The sequence below is a fragment of the Lepeophtheirus salmonis genome, chromosome 5 (genome assembly GCF_016086655.4).
Source record: "Lepeophtheirus salmonis chromosome 5, UVic_Lsal_1.4, whole genome shotgun sequence".
NCBI classification, from domain to species: domain Eukaryota; kingdom Metazoa; phylum Arthropoda; class Copepoda; order Siphonostomatoida; family Caligidae; genus Lepeophtheirus; species Lepeophtheirus salmonis.
The window spans coordinates 70,235,401-70,251,368 of record NC_052135.2 but is presented as its reverse complement, the minus strand read 5'-3'; the positions used below and the strand labels follow the sequence as shown (position 1 = coordinate 70,251,368).

The window sequence follows — 15,968 nt, the reverse complement described above, 5'->3', positions numbered from 1 at the left end:
CCAGTCTTCTGAAAGTTGATTGGTTGAATTATAATTAGCTTTTATTAGGCTTTGAAGTATTCTTAGACATAATTGAATAATCATTTCATAGTTGAGAAGAGTAATTGGCTTAACTACAAGCTGATTTTAGACCTTTTTCCCCTGTTTCTTTTCTGAAGAAAATTTGTGAGATGCAATAAAGATAACGACGTGCTTCAGGCTCAACTCGGACCTAAATGATCAAAGGACCAACATAGACTATAAGAAAAAATCCCGACTCGTAAACAAATCTAAATGATTCTAAAATAACATGTATATAATATGTATTTTAATCATTACATATAAAATTTAAATAATGACTCAATAATAGTAATTATAAAATTTCAAAAATAATATTATAGATTTTTAAAAATTAAGACATAACAAGCGGAAAGACACAATTTAAAGACCTAATGCATGCACAAAAAATGGGGACTTTTCTTAAGAAAAAAAAGTATGTAGAATGTAATGAAAAAATGGATATCACATGAGCATAAACTATGTCAAGTGTCGAATTGACACAATTTTTCTATATAAAAAAAAAAGATAAGTTAATAAGCTTCATTTATATTGAATTCTTTTTTGGTTAAAAAATTCATCACACTTAACTAAATAGGACTGACTCTTATTAATTATAATTAATATAATCATTTTCTTGATTATAGTTGATTTTTAATTGTTTAAGAACAGAGCTTTCTCCTCGACACTTATACAAGATATAATCTAATCAATTATTGATGATAAGTTAGCATTACTCATAATATCTTTATATGATATAAATATAAAGTAATAGAATAATATTGAAAGTGTCAGTAAGGAGCCAATCAAAACCAACAACAACGAACAAACAAATAATTAATTGGTTTAAACTATATGATAAATAACAGGCGCGACTAAATCCACATATTCATCATTTTCATCCCAATCCAAAAGTTCATTTAAATCAGAGTCTAGTCTCTTTATGCCAAAGGGTTCAGGGGTACTTGGAGTAGATGAATCCTCTTCGAAAGAGGGTTCCTCCTTTTTAGGCTCCACCCAATTGATATCCTTAATATTGTGATCCTTTTTAAAACAATTTCCAGCAGGAGATCCCCAGGGTTTGTTACAGTTTTTACAAACAACTTGGCAGCCATCATCATCTTGAGAGAGTCTCTGAGATCCACCACGAATCCTTTGACTACAGCAAGAGTACTTGGATTGACATCCAAGTGAACCAGAGGATGTGTCTACCTTACAGCACTTGTAACGGGTCTTACAGCCTGGGGATATGTTATAAGTGGGAATTTGATACTGATAGCCATTCGGACTATTTTTTGAATTAAGACGACGATGCTTTTGAACTGGATCCTTGCAGCATGCCCATTTAGCTGCACATCCTTGTTTCCCAGACTTTCGATTACAGCATGAGTAACGTTTTATACGGCACAAACAGCTAATGGAATACCATGGCTTTTTGAGTATACCATCGTGCTCTGAAAAAGTAGTAAGAAAAAAAAGATTATTTGATAAAGTAATAATCATTATTATTCCATTAAAATATATTGAAGAAAATTATACGCATTATATATTTTTTATGAACATAATAAATATAAGACCCACCCATTGATAACATCATTCATGTAGTTTTAATGGGTTTAACTTTGGATATAATATCAGAAAAAAACTAAAATAAAAACAGAAACAGGAGACTCCTAAAGGAACGATGCCCAATCTTGAAGAAAAGGAGAAAACGTCAAATGAATTTTTTACATCATGTGGAAATATTTCTTGGGTGATTTTTTTTTCTTTTTGTTGACGAGCCACAAATATAATTAGAGTTGAGTAGTTTGCAATGAAAAAGAGCGCGAGGAGAAGGCGGGAGTGACGCACAGGAGAGGAGGGTATTACTGAATTAAGACTCTTATTAATATCAAATGCCTGTTATATTATTGGGGGGGATGAATTACTGCTTAAAAGTAAAGAACATTCTACTACATTTAAAATACCATTAGTGCAGGTAAAATATAAAAATATTTACATTTATATATATATATATTTATTTTTTACAGCAATTTATACCAAAAATAGGCAATAATGCATACTTCAGAGGGAGAAGTTAATACCACAACGATCGATTAAATCACGAAGAAAAAAACAGGGAAAAGCACGCGTACCAACCGGGTTTCCTTCAATAGTTTCTAAATGTAGTTTTTTCATTACAAATTACTTCATTCTACATATAACAATTACGTACCTACTCATGTTAAATATAAGAAACAGACATCTTTGTTTACAATATGTTTTACATATACTTCGTTCATGTAAAGTACTATAAACAAAAATATAAAATTTCATGACTTTTTAAATTAATTCAGTATGTGTTGATGCTCTTAAAAGATTTAATTTCTTTCTGGCAGCATTTAAAATTCACACAAAAGAAATCATTTGTAGTTTTGAACTTATCAATTAAGAGATTACACTCAAGCACTCCTTAATGAGTAACGTCATGTTTTCATTGAGTCTTATGTAGCTTATTAGGCGAAATTAAAACCAATGAGAAAGAAATATATGAATGCTTTTTTATTAGGCTTAGTTAGGTAGATAGATAATAAATGTTCTACTCTTTAAAAGTTTAATAGAGACGTTGTATTTCGTGTAGTTGTGGATATGTTATATTCTGAAGGAAAAATAATTGAACTTGCTAAGTGAGTACATTCCTAATTATTGGATTAGTCTTCGTACTTTGCAATTCCATAATTTGGATTATAAAAATACTAGGGATAGTAACTGACATTCCCTTAGTTACTAGGCGTCAAAGAACAGACAAATTTTTCCTTTAATAGTATAGAAGATAACAACTACACAAGAAATCCTTTGTGTTTCTCTAGATTTTTTCTGAGCAAATTATCACACATAGTTACTCAATAGTTGGATGTTCTCTTCTCAAGAATGAAAGAATTATAATATGAGTTTAATAAAATAAAAACGTTGTGTGGGTCCTTGTTCCTAAATAATCATGTCCAGTCCCACTTGTCAGTCCTTAAAGAAAGTAAAATGGATCCCTTTGTGACGTCAATGAGAGCGTTTTCCCCCTTTTTAATTATTATGTTATATAATAAAATAAACTCTATAATCTAGTAACACTATAATATGTTCGTATTATATTGTATTATCATGAAAAATATAACATTTTTTGTAAGACATGTGCCATAATCTTAATACATATATCCTATTTGCTTTCATGAACCATCAATATTTTTATGAAAAATTCCAAGGATCAACAGTCCTAAGAACTGACCGTCTAAAGGACCGGCTCCAAGGACTGATCAGACTGGTCCTAAGACTTGACTAGACCGAATAAATAAGGACCAACACAACACTATTGTTGAAGTTTCCAACATTCTTATAATCTACAGTCCTAACCATATATGTACAGTGTGCGGGAGCAAATCATGAAGTAGTTGATTTCCCGAGTACAATTTCACCCATATTTTCGAAAATAAAAGAGGCAGAGAATTTAAATATTTACTGGTTTATTGGGATATCATTAGCTATATCATGGCCTCAAAAATGGCCTTTCTTGGCTGCTAGCATGGCAGTAGTTACAGTATAAATAAAAGTGTGTCAATCTCCACTGCTTAAAATCATATAGACGCATTTAACCAATCAAATTGCTTTAATGTTTATTTAGCAAGAGGGTTACTACTAGTTTTGAGACTTGGGCCAAGACCGATTTTATTTTCGTTTCGGTTTTTATTGATTTATTCTACAACCGCTAAGGACTCTTATTTCGGTCCAGACCGCCATCTCAGACAATAAACCTAAATTTAATCGTTCTCAATTTGTTAACCATTTTTTGTGTCTACATATATAGACAGATTTTTGTTTGGGTCTGAATCTCTGGAGCGATTTTCTACGCTATACTGATTTATAAACTAACCAAATATTATTTATGCAACATATTTTAATTCATATCGTTCCGATGTTCATAATTTTGAAATACAAATGACATCATCAGTAATTCATCTAAAGAAGCAGTCTAGACCAAATTTTAAACATATTTTTTTCTGTGGGACCGATCTACACCAAATTTTCTTTGAGATCGGTCCAGACCGAATTCCTTAAATTTAGTGCACTAAAAATCATAACCGTCTCAGAACGGTCCAGGATTTTCAGACAGAAAATCCACACGACTTAATACGTAAGTTGCAAAAATCATTAAATTTCAAACAATGGGGTATAAGCCTTTTTTACTTGGTTATTTGTGTTCCAGAATTGTAATCTCTACGCCATCCTGTGGGGCAGAATGTTTTGTTACAGTGTAGCCTCACTAACAACAAAAAACATTGTATTTTGTTGTCAGTTGTTCCTGCTTCTAAACGATGATTCGTTGAGTTAAAATTATCTCTTGTGAAGCTGTGAACAATTGTAGCGATTATTCAACAATCAAATAATAGAGAAAATATAGTGATTAAGCTCTATAATACTAGTATCATATCATATGATTATGCAGAGTGAAGAAGGGAGAAGAAAACTCCACTTTACGGTCAGCTGTCGATTAGTATTATCTATAATATCGAGAGAGCCGAGGAAGAATTTATTACTGTCATTGTGAAAAATCCAGTATATATTATAATATTTATTTTACGCCATATTTTAACAAATATAAAATAGAAATAATATGAGTTTTTGTTTTCAAAATAGGTGCAACAAAGCACCTTATACAAGTATGTAATTGTTGTTGATTTTAATTAGTAATAGTAGTGAAAAATTGGTCGACTAGTACAAATTTATTTCTATGTGCCTTTTTGTGAGATTCAATAAATATAACAACTTGTTATTTTCTCCATATCATACATATTCAATTCAAAATCAATTCCTTCTAATAATTAGATGCAGCTAATTAGAGTAAATAACGGAAATAATATATTTTGAAGTGCAGTGTTCGAAATTAAATGATGTTCCGGCTTAAAGATCCACTTTAAATGAAGATAAGAAATCTCTAAAAGAGTGGAAGCCACAGAAAAGTATATCTTGTGCATTTAATTGTTTCAAACCTTCACATATTTTATACATAGGTTAGTAAAAGAAAATAAACACAGTGACTCTTAAGTCTTCATCTTAGCACTTAACAATATAGAAAATAAAAAAGCGCATAATAAGCAAGGTGACTTTACATTTTCAAATTCTTGATAGGTGAATGCATGACTACATTAAATTGTAAATACATAAATAATCGAGCAAACGGATCATTGAGACTCAATGGCACGTTCATGAACATTGCAAGTGATACACCCAAAGTTTTGTTTTCTAGAATGTGTTTTTTAAAGGTTAAACGACAAAATAGCAATTAATTAAAATTGACTAGCAATAAAACTTAATGCGTGGAAAACACGTCGTTACCTTTATTGTATCTCGGAACTTTTCATACAAAAATAAATAGACAAAAGGCGTATAATCAAAGATGAAAATCCAGTGTGGAATGGAAAATCAACATGGTAACCCTGACAATTTGAAGAATGTTTTGAGGAGAGAAAGAATAATGCCCATGACGTGTCATTAGATCAGCTACAATCAGCTGTGACAAGGAGGAATGAGAAAAGGTTGTAAACAAGGACATTTGCTAGAATTACTCCGCAACAAATCCTCAGGGTTACGTTCCGTCTTTTATTAGGACACACGAATGTTTAATCAGGTTTTGAATATAATTTGAATGCATTTATGAGAAGTTGTTCACTACTGAGGAATATAATAATAATAATAATTCATTCTTCAGATTACCTATTTTAAAAAACGGCCAATCTAAAAATTTCACCGGATTTACATCCCTGCTCGCTCATGCCTCATCGGTAGTTAGCCAATTATTTACAACTATTGAATTATTATTCAATAACTGGTTGCAATAGGGCATGAAGAAACAAAAAAAAAAATATTATGACTTTTGTAGCCTGTGGTAATATAAGTAAAGATTGCCAGATGGCGCTGGTATCTCTTCTATGTGATAATGATAATTATTATGCAGGGAGCTGTATTATTTTGTCACAATACGGCGCCTCTCTCTGTTACCTTATTTAAAAACTAGAATACGTAAACAACGCTCATGACCTATTGTTCACAACTTAACATGAGGTAATTTTAATTCAACCAATCAACGTCGTTCATAACAATGCTTAGGGAAAAAGAAGCAATCACATCGATAGCTCACAGCCGAATACACTGTACATTTTCCTATCAATAAGAAATACATTATTTATGTAAAACTTCATTCAAAATGTCTGTTTTTTGCTTTCACAGAAGGCTTAAGTCTGTTTTTAAGAATAAATCATATGGAACAATCCAGAGGCTACTGTTTGATAAGGAGGGAGGAGGCTAGCCCTGGCAGCTTACTCTAAGCAAATAATATTTTTTTAAAATAAAATATTACTAAGAAAAAGTGGAGCTAAATTTTCAACAGTTGCCATCACGCAACTTGAGCATATTTATGCATGTCAATTAAAAATCAATTTAACCAATCTTTTCTCAGAACCTGTACTTGTCTATCAATAGTGTATAACAATATGTGAGAAACTTGTCCATGAATGTTTTTAGTTTCTAATTGTTTATATTAATTAATTAAACATCAAATGTTCCTTACCGAGTCCTAGACAAATTCTCTGAGAAACCCAGTAAGTAATGCTTTTAATTAATCAAAATATTCATCGAACCAGTTATGTTAACTAACATTAGAGACGTGAGAATATTATGGTTAAAGGTTAAAACTTTGTGTTATATATACTCCTTTGTATATGGTGCATATTAGATCACAGCATTACATTTATTGTATCTCGCAACCTTTCTTCTAAAAAAGAAACAGTCTCAAATGATATTCTATAAATACATTGTAAACTTTAATGTCAGTGAGGTGTTACTCCATGAGGACAAAGTTTCAAATACTACCACAATAACGGAAAGGTTGATTAAAATGCCACATAATATAGCAATAATAATACAACAATGCCAAAATACTGCAGTTTAATTATTTAAAAAAATCATATTAGCTTACAGAAATACGAATTTATAATCAAAAATGATGTTATTCACACTATAACAGGTTCCGTGATTTAATTACCACTCCTCTTTGCCTAATATTAGTGTGATATAATCTATATCTTACAGCTTCGTGAACAATGCTCAATCCTATAAAAGACTCCAAAGCAGTGGAGCCGGAATCATAGGAGCAAGTGGCCATTGCTCCCCCTCCCCAAACTCTTGTGGAATTTTTATAGTTATTAATAGTGATGTCCACATAATGCATAAAAATGCTAGTAAAAAAACCCAAGAATACAGAAAAAGGTTAAAAATGGAAATAAATACGGTAAAATAAGATGTATTTTGGTATAAAACAAATATATAGTTAAAATTTCTCAATCAGCAGCACCTTCTTCTATTTTGCCCACTAACTCCTTACTTGTTTTCTTCATTGTCCTGGTCATGGTGGTGCGGGGAGGCATCGTCTTCTTAGAGTACTTCTCCAATAAGTATTTGAACTCCCTGTTGTTAATCTTGGCAAGGGGGATATTAGCAGAGACCAAGGCCTTCATTAGGGCAGTATTGAAGACGCCATCGTCGTTATCGTGTTAAGGGATGACGTTGAGCACCTTCTGTGTAGCTTTGTCTCCCTTGTTGCTTAAATATACATTCTTTTAGTACCTGTCCATCCTGTTCTAAGGGCACACTTCCTGTTGGCTTTAGCGCTAAAGTTGCAAAGTATGCATGGCAAATACTTTGTGTCAGGCACACAAGTACAATTCTTGATACCACCGAGCTCCTTAATGAGCACTATCCTATGTATGGTCGATTTAAAAAGATGGGGTTTCACTTCGAATGAATGTAAATATATTGAAAATAAATTCTACTGGATGGCCGTTTCTATTTATTGCACTGATGATATCCGAGTAATTTTCTCTTTATGATTCATGGTGCCAATGGATTCATCCATTCCTGTTATTCTTACCTTGCCCCTCCGAAACTCGTACTCAATCCTCCCTTTACTCAAATAATTGAATATGATTTACCTACAAATGACGGGGGAAAATGAAAATAAAAGTCGAAAATGCAAATAAATCTTATTTGCATAATTTGGACATCACTAGTTATTACAATACAAATATTTCCCCTTCTATATAAAATATGAAAAATAATCAATTTCCCAATGATTTGAACGAAAAATTCGTTCAAATTTAGTCTATTCTGGAATAATTCAACATTAAAATAATTTAAAAAAAAATTTAATAGTCAAATTTGACATTTATAAAAAAACTTTTCTGTCAAAAAGCCAATGAAGAAAAGATGACGTCAACATTATGTAATTTGTCCCCCCCTCCCCCACTTGAAAATACATTTCGTCGCCGATGCTTCAGAGCATCAAAAATAAGAAAGTCCCAAATCAACCAATGGAATACAATTTCAAGCATAAAAAACCAAATGATTGATGAAAAACTAGATTATCAATGTGCAGGGATGTTTGATTTAGAAGGAGATAAGTGTGTTTGTCATAATCATATAAAAAATAAAAGATTACGTCAATATTTTTCTCTCGTAAATAGGTACCACGTATCTACATATAAGTTATAGCACATCTCTTTGTGAGGATACACTATATAGAAAGTATTACGAAATGAGTCAAATGTGAACGACTTTTGAAGAAATTATTGACTTTTAATTATAATTAATAATATGTAATAAGATGAAGTACATGCAATTACTAAAGTCAAACAAACTTCAATGTTTCACAACAAGGGGAAATTTTTGATGTATTATTTATTTATTTTTTGATTGGCCTAATTTCGTTTTACATACTACATAGATGTACGTATATATTAGTGTGATGCTACGCTCTGGAAATTATAGAGCGTTTTAAGACCATCGTTATAACTTTAACCAATTGGGTACAACTACAAGTCTGGACCCTTCTTGTAGTCAAAATCAGTCTACAAAAAATGGGGTTGATTAAAAAATGACACTAAAAAATATAACTATGTGCAGGCTTCATCCCCGGAGAAGATGGTGTTGCATAGAGGGGTGATATTCCCCTTTCTACAACGTTCTTTTGTCAAAAAATGAATTACGCTCTTAATAAAATATATCTAGGCCATATTATAATACATTATAGAATAAAATACCAATATTTTAATATTATTAAATATATTCTCGTACATATTTAATTCATTTAAGAAATTGTGAAGAAATATTGACATTGATACTTTGGGATTACAATGGATATATTTAATAGTTGCTATGATTCACATATTTGCTAACCAAATAATTTTTGGGCTTTATAATGTTTCTTATTTTTGGCGGAAAGGTTGCGTGATACAATAAAGTTTACGACACGATTCCCTTTATTGTATCTCGCACAATTTTCTCATCATATAACTGGGAAAAGGCCCGAAATAAGTTGGTAGTAGATATCTTATTCTTCCCAATTACGGTTTTAGTATACAAAAATTGACAAGAAATTGTTCAGAACATAACGGGAGCTAACTTTAATTCAACCGATCAGCATTCCGAAACCTGATTAGGGAAATGTATGGAAACATGTACAGCTGACAAAAAAAAAAAAAAAAAACCTTAGTAAATTTTTGTGTTATAACGATTTTAGGAAAAAATGGGAAAATTCTTTTAAACTGATATAATAATACCTATCACTAATATAATATATATTAAGATAAAAGAAAAATAATCAAACACGACGGTAGTTCCAATGGAAGAAGTGCTTATCACTTAATTCTCCGTTATCAATTAAAATATCATTAGACATGACGGATTGTTCATAATGAACAAGACTCTTGGATTAAAGGACAAGAATTTGCATTATAATAGGAAACCGCAGCGATTACCACTTCGCTATGATCCCGGATATGTCAGAAGAAGAGAGGTGGTTGGCTGTGGCGCGACAAACCACTGAGAGGATTCGGTCAGGTAGTCAAAGATCGAGTCGTTAGAGAGTGCGAGGAAAACTGTAAAACTCTGTACAGTTGGAAAAATCTAAAATTGCAAAAGAACGATGGTCTTTGTTTCTTCATAAACCTTCTTTCTTATCCAAAGAGAACGAAACAGGCTGCATTTCAAAGTTACCTAAAGGACTCGAATTTACAAAGTTTTTTAATCTAAGACTGTGCGTTCATACGTCTAATGTATCAAGCCAAGTTATGAGAATCATAAGTGACTTATAGGATCTTTCAACGAATTTTTATGTGTAGTTTTCTAGTATGTTACAATTACATTTGAAATTGTAACTACGTTTGTAATAAATAAGAAATCCCACCAATGCCAAACACCTCTAAAATCAGTTGGTAGTTAGCCAATTTGTCCCAACCATGGAACTATTATTCAATTATTGTTTGGAATTACTCAGAGCTTAACAAAACTTCAAATTCAACCTATCAAATTACAGAACGTTGATTAGGGTGAAAGAAACATAAACATGGACAGTTTAGTGTTAGTGAGGTAAAACCGTGGTCTAAAAAATCACAAAACAGGGAAAAATCGGCTTCTCACCGAGTCTTAACTGATTTTACAATAACAAATTTGGGCACGTCAGTATATTTACGAGGAAGACTAATTATTATAAGCTATCCCACGGATCCGGGATCATTGAATTATATCATTATTTTCATCACACCATCACTCAAATAACGAAGTATATATACGTATCAATTAGAATACAATATATGTTTTTTTATAAAAAAAAAAAAAGAAAAAGAGTTTCCATACTAAGATACATTGTATCTATGTCGAAAGTGAAGTAATACTTACATCACTTTTTTAAATAGAACTCTTATCAAAGAACAAGACAATTATAAACGAATATTTCCTACTTATATTAATAATTATTAAGTATTTCCGTTAATTAAATAATTATCGCAGTAATACTTGTATGAAGGGATTTCTGTTTTACTATTGGATTTAAAAGGTCGAAAATATGGTATACATAACTAATTAATATTCCATCATTTGTTATGTACTTTTAGAAGAACACATATGATGATCATATACAAAGAGAAACTTGACAAAGTATCCTCACCCCAAGCAAAAATGTAACTAACAAGTCAATTTATATTATATGTATACGAAAAGTTTAACTTCAATTAGTCAAATATATGGAATTAAGAGCAGGCCTTATTATAAATCAAGACATTAAATTGACAATGATTCTTTAACTCCAAATTTACCGTGAAGGCATCATTTTTATTCTTCGTGGGCCCGGAGCAAATGTGTAACGAGTCACTTTTTTTTCTTCAAAAAGGCGATTTTATATGTAATGTTCTTATAGGTATTTGATAAGTACCGTAAGGGAATATTTAATACCTTTTTGTGCAATCCACATGATAAAAATCTAAGAATTTAGAATATCTTGATTTTAACCACATGAATCGTCAATATTACATTAGTTTTATAGTTTTGCTCCGGGCCCAGTGCATATGTATTTATAAAAGGCTCTCACCATAAATATAATGTTCGCTCGGATGAAATAACTCTGTTTTCTTAGGATGATATTGCTCAATGTCTCCTGGATGAATACGATAGGGTTTCATATGACAATATGATGACATGAGACGGATATCGCCCACTTCTGTGCAGTCTGCACATTTGGAATTATGAAAAACAACTTGAATGGGGTCCCTAATATCCTCAAGTTTTTCATCAATGATAGCTCTGACTTCTTCATTCGTTTTAATATTGAAAACCTCGCGAGTTTTTGGGTCCTGGAAAATAAGGAGGATAAAAAGTTAATTCAGTGAGCCATTACTTGGAGTTTTACACAAAATTAATTAGTATATATCAACAAAACATGGAAAGAGAAAGTTAAATGAGGAAGTGCATGTCATTGAATTAAATTTACATAAGTAGGTGACATTTTTGAAAAACAAAACAATCTAGATCGACGAAACACATACCTTCAAGGACTCTCTTTGCGCTTCAGAGATTGTCGGATCCTCAAAAAAGCGATAGCCAACAACTTGAATATTTGCATAAGCGTTATACTCTAAAGCAGCTCTCAATGCCCCTTTGCCGTCATTCTCCGGATTCATGGACTGCTTCAGTACAATAATGACATTATTCCATATCTCACCAGGTTTAAAGAGATCAATAATTGCAGCTTGCTTACTAAGGAGTGCATCTCGTCGAATGTTTGGAATAACATTCCATAAAATGGCTTTGACGTTCATAATATCATTTTTATCAATGAATCGAAGGACTTCTTTGAAACTATCAGCGTCTTCACAGTCAATGTCATCCCATCCAACGGTATCTACCCAAATAGAACCATTATGCTCTCCTAATCTATGATACTTGGCGCACTTCTTGGTTTCTCTTTCCGTTCCTGAACTACACTTTGCCCTTTGAGAAGTGCATTTAGAGATGGTTGAGCTTTTACCTGCTCCTGTGGATCCTATACAAATGACGCAACTTAGCCCTGCCTCCTCTTCCTCCTCTATTTCAGGGGTAGTGTTATGTCCATTGAGGAGAACACTCTCTCTTTGCGGAAGAGGAGAGGCTCCGGAATTCCGATTAGGGACTTTGGGTTGAAACTGCCTTTCTGATGAGGGAGAGGAGGTAGCTACACTTTTTCGATTCAAATCCTTTCTCGAAAACTTTTGAACCCATTCTCGATTACGTTCCTTCTCAAAGCGAAGAGAGAGTCTTTCTCCTCCTGCTCGAACAAATTCTCCTAAACTTGATGAGGAGACTTTGGGATCACTGGTCTTATCTTTCATGTTAATAATGTCATCCGTCACAACAACACCACTGACTCAGATGTTCACAGTATACGACGTAATCCTTGTAATTTAATGACTGAAGACTAATGTTAAAAAAAAGTAAAAAGAAGTGAGGGAGACGCGATCACTTGCTCTATCTCTTTTCCTATGCGTGCCCGCCACATGGTCTGCTTACCAGCTATAAAACAAGCACGCACACACGTACAGCTAGCTGCCTATACCTTCACATCATATATAATGGAAAATATTATACACTCCCATATTATTTATTCTTACTATTTAAAGGGACATTATTCTCCACCCGGAAAAAAAATAAGTGACAGGGAACACTCTTTACACGAGTGGGATAATAAATTCGTGAATTATCAACTCTCTGATCAATAACAAAAACAACTTTTCTTTAAGACTATAAAAAAAGTCTCTAAAAAAATTGTTTCTTTTAGATCAAAGAGATATTATCCCTATTTATACTAAATAAGTATAAGGGCCCCTTAAGAGGTAAATTTCCCTTTAACAAAACACGGCGTTATTCCAATTACATAATAATTCAGACACTCTATTGTTTGTCAGCTGTCTATCTTTCTTCTACTGATTCTTGCACATTAATTATTAGTTATATTTACTTATCAGTTGTGTATTTTCATTATCTTATGCAAAGTTCCCGTGCTCAATATCCTTAAATAAAGAAAAGTTACAAAGAATTGACAAACCAATATCAAAGCTATTAACCAAGTGGCGAAATAAAGACCACGAGATCAGTATTTCGGCAAATATATTTGGCTATGCAAGAACTTTTTTGTCCGCTAGGGGGTGGAGTATACTTGAATATTAGTCTAAAATAACAATGCACGTTTTTAATTGGGTGGGTGTAAAATAACTAAGAAGGTTAATTCTACAAAGAGAAGAACAAGTTTTGATACGTCATGAGGGGTAAAATGTCCTCATCTGTGGTATCATAAAAAGCGACATCTCCCGTTGGAAAAATATATTAATAAGACAAGGAATCTACTCAAGCTATCTATTCGTGTTTCGTCCTCTGGTATATAGATTTGATTCTTACTATTGAATAATATGATTTTGTACCTTTTATCTTTCACACGTCGTTAGTTTTATATTTTACATGCAAACCTTCCTCAGAAAAGAAACAAGTGGGGGGGGGGCAGTTAATTATTGTTGTTAGGCACCTCATACCAACTATGGAATAATTATTCAATAATCGTTAGGAATTGTTCATAGTTTAAAGGGAGCTAATTCAACCAATCAACGTTCAGAATACTGATTATATGAGGCCGGAGGGAGGAGAAGCATTCACATCGACTGCTTAGAACAAAGCCTAGTAACGTTGTGTTCCCTTTTCTGAGGAATAAATGCTCAGTGATATATTACAATAACCTCCTATCGAATTCTTAAACGTCTTGTTATCTACTCCCTGCGATTTTATTTATATATAGGAAGTATATCAACAAATGATTTAAATTAATTAGATCAGGGATTAAAGGTGATTTGTTATGTAGTATATTTTTTTTACGTATACTGCGATAAGAAGTGAAGAAGAAGAGAAAAGATAACAAAACGTTGCTCGAGACAATCCTCAAAACTAAGGAAACGTCCTCTTCTTGATCATACAAATCCATAATACTTCAATGACAAACAAGTTCACTTCAGCTCAAATAAAATCCTATAATTCTTGATACTTTTTTCATATCAAGTTACCTTCTTATATATTATTATTATTTCCTGTTTTCCTGTAGCATGTCTACATAATATATTAATGTAATATCTTCTTAATACCTTCTTAGAGTAGTTGAAACTAAAGAACTTGTTTCTTTTTGTTGTCGTTGTTGTTCGACTACCGGCCCTCCTTTGCGGAATCTTTGCTATTTATACGACGATGTCTACATATATACATATGTAGGTAATATTTACGTATCTAAGTCACTCATGCCATCAAAACATATGTGCAAGTTTCTTTTTTTGTTATGTTTGACGTCATATTTGGAGAAGTGATGTCTAATAGGAATCAATGTTCGTCTTCGTGTGGGACATTAATACACGTTGTTCGAGTGGTGGTAGTTATGAATGGAGAGAATGTTGGCCTCTGTAAACCCTGAAAAAATATTTTTGTAAGTAGGACAAAAAATGAAAATAAACAAAGCACGTAGAAATCTTGATGGGATCTCTCAACCTTTCATCCCTAAAGGGAAGTTAACCGGTGTTTGACCAACTGTTCAGATACTATTGACTTAATTGAGGAATATTTAGAGGTTAATCAGATGTAATTCGCGTGCAACGAACATTTTAGACAGTAATGACTAAGACTTGAGAGTAAAGAAATCGACAGCCGTCTCAAAACATTTAGATAGGAATGGTTGATATAATGGGTAGAGATGGGATTTTTGTACAATAAAAACAGAGTTGACAGATTACAAAATGAAAAGCGGTTGGTGCTATTGTTTAGTTTATTCTTTAATAGATTGTCGTAGTGTTAACATCTCTCTCTCTCAAAAAAGAATTCTCACTAACCCTTTGTTTATTTAAAATAATATCAAAATTAATAAAACAAAATTTATATTTGTATGTCATTATGTAATAAATAACAATGAAATGAAATCTCGCAAGCGCTTTTTTACGTAGCATCGAGCGTGTATACAGGGTGCAATGTATATAGTGCTCCCTAATATATATCTTATTCATATTTTTGATTTAAGAAATAAAAATATAGTAATACTGATGAAGTCTCGCAGGGGTTTTGCATGTCGCATTGAGCTTATATACAAGATGCAGTGTATATAGTGCTCCCTGATGTATATCATTTATATTTACAGTTTATGTTAAGAGTTGTTTAAAATATAAAACGCTGACATATAGTAATGAATGAGATCTTGTGGACGCTTAGTTCAACTCATATTAATAAGAGAAAAAGGTAAGTACTTTATATATAATTTATATAAAAATAATTGGACTCTAGATGAAGTTTATAAGAGAGCTAAAGTACTCCCTGGCTCATCAAATCATATTTAGGAAAATATCAAGCTGTTATAATTCTTTTTTTATTCTTGAGGCGAGAACGTCTAAGTGTTGAGTAACAACATTTGAGTGTGATCATGAAAAAGGAAGAGGAACACTGAGGACTTGTTAGAAAGTGATCTTCTGTATTATTGAAACAAAATGTGGCTGTTTGTTTATCCCTAATATCTCCAGACAATG

General features: G+C 32.2%; 1 protein-coding gene across 1 annotated transcript; it reads right to left on the bottom strand.

The window, feature by feature from the left end:
- Window positions 1-285: 285 nt before the first annotated feature.
- On the bottom strand, window positions 286-13,351 carry LOC121118121 (uncharacterized). Its single transcript, XM_040712667.2, has 3 exons — window positions 11,937-13,351; window positions 11,483-11,744; window positions 286-1,490 (listed from the first exon to the last, which is right to left on the bottom strand). Exons 1-3 carry the CDS (start codon window positions 12,756-12,758, stop codon window positions 883-885), a joined length of 1,692 nt encoding a protein of 563 aa, XP_040568601.1. The 5' UTR covers window positions 12,759-13,351; the 3' UTR covers window positions 286-882.
- Between the last annotated feature and the right edge of the window lie 2,617 nt (window positions 13,352-15,968).

Excerpts from the sequence above, each read along its gene's own strand:
- LOC121118121 (XM_040712667.2), bottom strand. The coding sequence starts at position 12,758 with ATGAAAGATAAGACCAGTGATCCCAAAGTCTCCTCATCAAGTTTAGGA. Across the intron at positions 11,745-11,936 it reads CGCAAAGAGAGTCCTTGAAG|GACCCAAAAACTCGCGAGGT; the intron begins GTATGTGTTTCG and ends CTTATTTTCCAG. Across the intron at positions 1,491-11,482 it reads GAGCGAACATTATATTTATG|AGCACGATGGTATACTCAAA; the intron begins GTGAGAGCCTTT and ends CTACTTTTTCAG.